At 42.7% G+C, this 7,764-nt stretch overlaps 1 protein-coding gene across 1 annotated transcript; it reads right to left on the reverse strand.

Annotated features, from left to right (window-relative positions):
* Positions 1–6,431: 6,431 nt before the first annotated feature.
* Positions 6,432–7,439, reverse strand: LOC117885553 (olfactory receptor 6N1-like). Its single transcript, XM_034786820.1, has one exon. It carries the CDS (start codon positions 7,437–7,439, stop codon positions 6,432–6,434), a length of 1,008 nt encoding a protein of 335 aa, XP_034642711.1.
* Positions 7,440–7,764: the final 325 nt, after the last annotated feature.

Genomic DNA, 7,764 nt, shown 5'->3' on the forward strand with positions numbered 1-7,764 from the left:
ACTAAGGTACGTTGACTTCAGCTACGTTATTCACGTAGCTGAAGTTGCGTACCTTAGTTCGATTTGGGGGTTTAGTGTAGACCAAGCCTTAGTTAGAAGATGCATATTGTCTTAATTAAATGTAGCCTTTCCTTGCCAGTTTAAGCATGTTTCACTTAACCCAGGAACACCTGCAAGCAGTGGGTCTAGATGAGACAGGTTGCCCCCTGCAACCATGGCCTCTCAGCCAGTCTGGTATGCCAGCCAATGCCTCGCTCCCCCCTTATTCAAAGATGCACAGATTTTAAGACAAGAAGGGGCCATTGTGATAATCTGTCCTGCTGTATAACATAGGTCTTGGGACTTCCCTGAATCAATGTCTGTTTGAATTAGAGGAGACCTTTTAAAGAAATATCCAATCTTGTTTTAAAAGTTGTCAATGATGGAGAAGCCACCCCAGCCCTAGGTCAGCTGTACCAATGGATAGTTACCTTTACAGTTAAAATTTACACCTTTTTCCAGCTTGAATGTGTCTAGTTTTAACCTTTAGTCATTGGATCTTGTAACACTTTGGTCTGCTAGATAATTCCTAGAGCAGATCTTCCAGACCGTCAGCTGAGGGGAGATATGATTGCTCTTTATAAATATAGAGGGATAAATATCAGGGAGGGAGAGGAATTATTTAAGCTTAGTACCAATGTGGACACAAGAAGAAATGGATATAAACTGGATATTAGGAAGTTTAGACTTGAAATTAGACAAAGGTTTCTAACCATTAGAGGAGTGAAGTTCTGGAACAGCCTTCCAAGGGGAGTAGTGGGGGCAAAAGACATATCTGGCTTCAAGACTAAGCTTGATAAGTTTATGGAGGGGATGGTATGATGGGATAGCCTAATTTGGGCAATTAATTGATCTTTTATTATTAGCAGGTAAATATGCCCAATGGTCTGTGGTGGGATGTTAGATGGGGTGGGATCTGAGTTACTACAGAGAATTCTCTCCTGGGTGCTGGCTGGTGAGTCTTGCTCACATGCTCAGGGTTTAACTGATCGCCATATTTGGGGTCGGGAAACAATTTTCCTCCAGGGCAGATTGGCAGAGGCCCTGGAGATTTTTCGCCTTCCTCTGCAGTGTGGGGCATGGGTCACTTGCTGGAGGAGTCTCTGCACCTTGAGGTCTTTAAACCACGATTTGAGGACTTCAATAACTCAGGCATAGGTTAGGGGTTTGTTACAGGAGTGGGTGGGTGAGATTCTGTGGCCTGCATTGTGCAGGAGGTCAGACTAGATGATCATAATGGTCCCTTCTGCCCTTAAAGTCTATGAGTCTTTAAGAAAATTTCTGTTCCCTGTGGAGGTCCTTATAGACTGTGATTGAGTCACCCTTTCACCTTCTCTCTGTTAAGCTAAATCAATTGAGCTCCTGCAGTCTTGCACTCTACGGCCTTGTCTACACAACGGGAACTACCAAGGCACAGCTGTGGCACCGTAGCTATGCCGTGCTGACCCGGTAGTGTAGATGCAGCTTGCTGCAATGGGAAGTACTTTTCCACCCCTGAGCAATGTATCTGTGTCAATCTAAACTTTAAGTATAAGTCAGGCCTAAGGCAGATTTTCTAATCTTTAATCATTCTCTTGGCTCCCTCTGAACCCATTTCAATTTCTCGGCATCCTTCTTGAATTGTGGACACCAAAACTGGACAATTAGCAGTTGCAGCGGTGTCAAATACAGATTATATTCTCCCTTCTCCCACTTGAGATTCTCCTGCTTATACAACTGAGGATGAGATCAACCCTTTGGTCACAGGCCGTCCTTTTATCCACTACAAAACTCAAAGCTTCTGCCAGCAGATCCCATGTAGATTTGGAGAATGGCCCCTTGCCCCTCCCGACTGGTTGCTTGACATTGGCTTGAAAGAGGAGCTAGGTAGCCTTCCAGTATATGCTCATATACTACACTCCCCCATACCCTATAATACTTCAGCTCTATCCCTTATCTTTTCTCATTGTACTAAAAGCCCCATCTGGTTGTGGGAAATGCAACACACAGTGTCTTTGTTCACTGTTTACACATATTAGTAAGGATCCCTTTGTTCACCTATATTAGTATAAGATATAAGAGTATCAAAAAAGTCAAACCCAAAATTCTATCTCAGGCTGACAAACAAGCCTATATACTAACACAATGTAGTAGCAATCTGGGATTGGATGCTCACCTCTAACCACAGGATAGCTCAAACTTGACTCAATGAGCTATTATTTCTCAGGGTTTGGTGTCCATCACTCTGGTTCCACGGCTAAGATTCTTGTCAATCCTCATTCTTCAGGAACTTGATTTTCTCAGTAAAGAGACCTGCATCTCTCTGAAGGAACAAGTATATTTGGAAATATACTTCTCCCTCTCTATTGACAAAGAACAGTATTGTGTTATCTGGTGATGCCTTCACACTTTTTAAATAAGATCCCCTGTAACCTAGCTCCCTGTTGATTAATTTTAGGCTTCCAAAGCTTTGTTGCTAACAATGCCCAGTGTGATTTATTTAAGCTATATTTATATATTTATTTAAGTCAAATGATCCCAATGGGAAACATTTCAGATAATGACGAAATGCTAGTTTACATTTTTTGGAAGACACTTGTCCCAGGTGATGAGTTGTTACAGTGCACTATCCCTTTATTAATGTTCAATAATCTCGGCCATCTAGTGGGCATTTCAGAACATAGCTACTCATTTCTCATCTAGTGGATGTTTTGCCGTATAATTGCTCCTTTCTCATTATTTTATCTTCTACTGAAATCTGTTGGTCAATATTCAATATAGCGGACTCTTTCTCATGTCTTTCACTCTGCTGCAGCCTAGTGTAGATTATGCAGCATAACAGCATCCATCTTTACTCTCTGCTCTCCTCTCTAGTGCTTATTTTTTGCTATATTGGTCTCTTTCCTACTCTTGGCTCCCTTCTGCCACCTGGTGGTCAATGAGCAGTATAATAACCCAGTTCCCACCCCTAACATGCTGCTATCCAGCAGGCAATGCATAGCATGGCGGTCCATGTCTTTCCTGGCCACTTACACAGATGCCCTCTAGTCTCTGTTGTAAAGTTTTACTTCTCTTGTTATTTTCCTCTGATGACCATTTGACAGTGTAACTTCCTCTTTCTTGCCTCTTCCTGTATTAGTAAACAGTGAACATTCAACTATCCATCCAGATATAGCCACGGCCAGAGAACTTAAATGTGCCGAAGACTACCCAGAACTTCCTATCCGGCAGGTAATGGATAACATACCCCAACAAGGCCTGAAATCACAAGAAACACTATGGAGCACACGTGACCACCTCACATCTCTGGATCTGGTCAGGGAATGGCAAACTGTCTGGACCTTATCTACCCTTCCACATAATTACTAACTCAACAAGCCACTCTCTTGGTTTCAACCTGCCATGCAGACTTTGGACAACATTGACCTGAGTCTGAACAAACCATAAATGATGTGGCTACTTGATGCACAAGTGGGAAATCAAAGACACACCTATGTGCAACTGCAGTGAGACCCTCCAAATCATTGACCATACCATAACATAGTGCCCCAAATACAGATTCCTAGGTGAATTGGGTGATCTCCACAACTTCATGGAGAAGGTCTTGAAATGGCTTCTGGACCTCCATCTCCATCTGTAGAATGTTGCTTTGCAGGTGCCATATGTGCTTGAGGGAGAGACCTCTCTTGCAACTGCCTTCTGATGGTCATTGGCAGTGTAGCTTCATCTTTCTTGCCCTTCCATTTCAGCTGCTATCCACTGGCCATTGTACATGACTGCCACACCTTTCCCAATCCTGACACAGGTCTGTCCACCAGTGGTCTTAAAAAGCACATCTGCACCTTTCTCAAGTCTTCTCTTCTGTTGGGTATGCTCTATTCTGAATGATAGCCACTGGGAACTAAATCACATAACAGCACGATTACAGCAATAGTGAGTATCTCAACTGGTACAACAGCAATTGCTCTTGGTAGTTGAGCAGTGGGTTTCCCCTCAATCCAATGCATTTCCATGGTACTGGTTAAATGTAGGCTACTTTGAGTGACCCCCCACCCCCAGTGGGCAGACAGACTAAGATAGTCAATTGGATCTAAGGGAGTTAGTACCCAAACTCCCATAGGCCCCTAGGATAATCCCATTCCCAATGTTCAGGCCCCACAATTCTTCTCACTGGTGGCCAGTTTCTCTGCCCAGGCCATGCCCTGATATGTCCCAGTGACTGAGCCAGTGCTGCCGTGTTTGGCATCACAGGAGTTCTGCGTGTTGGGAGGTGGTAGCCACTTCCTCTAGCCACACCTTGCCTCACTCCAGAGGAGAGGCCTGCATGGAGCAGTAGAGCTATCCACAGCACCCAGGAAGGCCTGGAGACCGTGCACTGAGAACTAACCCTCACCGGCTTTGCACTTGTGGCAACCATTTTTGGGAACATTCATTGTACCAGCTCCCTCCCTTTAAATTGCTCTGTGCAGCTAGCATGAGCAAAGCGGCTTGTGCCCAGCAGCATCACCTGCTGAGTCTCTTCTCGGTGACCATTGGACATGCCCAGCCACAGGAACAGCCTCGGTTCTATGTGTGCACCTCTGGTAGTGTCCCAGCAAAACCCCAGCTGGATCTGGACTGTCTCCATTGACCTGTGATCTGAATCTGCGTCTTTGTGTTTGCCCAACCTCCCCACAACCCTGGGCCCAGTGAGCCTTCTTCTCTTGCCTCTCCTGAATGGTTACAGCTGGGCTTAGCTCAGGTGACAGTGATAACAGTGCTTCCGGATGAAGTGTGCAGGCTGGCTGTTTGCATCTGCCATCTGTGAATGCAATGAAGGGTCGTGATTTGGTGGGGGGCATGTGGCATAGATGGTGAAAGGCTCAGGTTCAGGTGTGGGAGATTTCTCCTGCTTATGTCCCTACATAAGGTCCAAACATATTTGTGTCTATTAAACATGGCTTTTGTGTTACCTAAACAATTTTTGGTGGACAATTTTGGTCAGTGTTTTACTTTCTTCTCTTTTTTCAGTGAAATTAATGATGATTTTTGTCTGCTGTTCTCAAAAACTAGAAAAAAAATCAGTTTTTTCTTATCCTCCCTTTCCCCATTCCTCCCTTCTTTTCCAGTTTTTTTTAAAAAAAAAGAAACAGGAAAAATCCAATTTTGTTTAATTGAAAAACTGAACAAATTCCATGAAAAATATCCCAAATGGATAATTTCATTTGAAATTTTTTCATGTAAAATCCATAGCAATTTTTATTAGCTCAACTGTAGCCATTTGAATATCTCTTCATGGTCAATTTTTTGCCAGCTATTCTTCCCATCTGGGAATTCTGTTATTTTTTTAATCCTTCCCTTTTCCTTTTCCACTTAAAAAAAACCAGAAAGGAAACAAGAAAAATCCATTGTTGTTTCATTGAAAAATTGAAAAAAAAAGTCCATGAAAAGTATCCCAAATCATAGAATCATAGAATCATAGAATATCAGGGTTGGAAGGGACCTCATGGAATACTTTCAAAAGCCATACAACATAAGATTTACAGGTCCACGGTTAATGAAAATACAGCCCGTTGTGTTAATCACTTTTATTTAATATTAGGAATCTGCTAACATAGAGAAATATTAAAATACGACTGGTAAAATGCACAGAAATTATCCTTTGCTGTTAAGCATCCCTGACTTAGCACCTATCCCTTTATATCAACTTGGCTTGAAACGTTCTCAGAATTTAACAACTATCTCTACCACTATCTGAATTTACTACCACTACCAAGAAAAAAAAATTAGACTGTAAATATAAGGCTCAAAACATAAACAGGTTGAAAAATAGTAAAGTGTCTGGTGAAAGTTTTGGAATAAGTTTCATTTTGCAGCTTTCAGAAAGAAGGGATTTTTCATGTATTTGAAACATTTTGGACTTTTTTTTTAACATTTGGTGTTTTGTCACTGTTTTTTGTTTGTTTCTCTGCCTTGTTCTCCTCTTATTCTCCCTGCTTCCTCATCCCTTAATTCTTTTTTTTTTCATGTTACCACTGGAAATTAGGGGAAAAGAGGTGAAAAATGGGGGAGTGGAAGGCAAAGAAAAAGCAAACACTGATATAAAAAAAGCCCAAACTTGAAAACATACACACTTTAATTTTGGGGTGTCATGAACATATTGGAAAAATAATAAATTATAAAATTTCTGTTTCAAAAAGAAAATTTTCCATGGGATGTGGGGGTAGGCATTCAATACCTGCTCTGCCAAAAAGAGAATGCATGTCAGAAATTCTCAGTGTGTCATCACTTTAGTAACTCCTCTTTCATTTGGCCTAAGATAGAGATGAAATAATGTGAAATCCAGCCCCACTGAAGCCAAGAAGGGTATTTATCATTGACATCAATAAGGCTAAGATTTCATTTCATGGACTTTGTGCCTATAACTCAGTAAATCAACTCAGGTCATCTCGGTTTGTTTTCAACCTAAAAGAACTGGCTAGGGATGTCTGAGTTCTTGAGAAAGCCACACATTTATGGATCATTCTGCTCAGGGCCTCCTTGACCTCCTTGTTTCTCAGGCTGTAAATGAGGGGGTTGATCAGCGGGGTCAGGACAGAATAGAACACAGAGAACACTTTGTTCAGGTCTCTCAACGTGTCAGATTTCGGTAGCATGTAGACAATAATGATAGTCCCATAGAACGTCGTCACCACAATGAGGTGCGAGGAGCAGGTGGAAAAGGCCTTTTGTCTGCCGCCGGTGGAAGGGATTCTCAGGATGGTGATGATGATATAAACATAAGACAACAGAGTTAACAGAAACGGGAAGAGCGTGCAAAGAGATGCCAGGAGCAAATCCAACACCAAGATCAGGTTGGTGTCACTGCAGGCCAGTTTTATTACTGGGGTGAAGTCACAGAAGAAATGGTCAATTTCATTGGGGCTGCAGAAGGTTAGCTGTGACATCAAGCATGATATGATGAGAGTGGCCAGACAGCCGCTTAGCCAAGATCCGGCTGCTAGCTGGAGGCAGAGCCGACCGTTCATAAGGGCTGCGTAGTGCAGGGGTTTGCATATTGCTAAATACCGGTCATAAGACATCGCGGACAAGAGACAACATTCTGTAGCTGCCAGTGAAGCAAAAAAATAAAATTGTGCAATACACCTAGGGACAGAAATGGTCCTGTCCCTCGTCAAGAGACTGGCCAGCATCCTGGGCAGGATGGCTGAGCTGTAGCAGGTCTCCAAGCAGGACAAGTTCCCCAGGAAGAAGTACATGGGGGTGTGAAGGTGCTGATCAGCCACAACTAGCACAACAATGAGGATGTTCCCAGCCATGGTCACAACATAGATCACTAGGAACAAAGGGAAGAGAAGGATCTGTAGTTCAGGGACCTTCCCAAATCCCAGGAGGACAAATTCCGTGATGGACGTTTTATTTCTCCAGCCTGTGTCTGCCATGGGGTGAACGTAGAGACAATTAAAAAAACCCTGTAGTATAATCACAAGAACAAAGTTAAAACAGGACTCAAGTGTTGGCAATTAATCCTATAAATGTTCAAAAACTCATAGAATCATAGAATATCAGGGTTGGAAAGGCCTCAGGAGGTCATCTAGTCCAACGCCCTGCTCAAAGCAGGACCAATCCCCAACTAAATCATCTACCACTCATTGTTACCAGTCCATCTTTTGAATCCAAATCACAGAGTCAAATGCTGGCTATCTCATGGGTAGAAACCAGACCTTTATTACCACCCCTATCTTATCAGATCATGAATCAATGTAA

This window comes from Trachemys scripta, chromosome 12 (assembly GCF_013100865.1).
Source record: "Trachemys scripta elegans isolate TJP31775 chromosome 12, CAS_Tse_1.0, whole genome shotgun sequence".
NCBI lineage: Eukaryota > Metazoa > Chordata > Testudines > Emydidae > Trachemys > Trachemys scripta.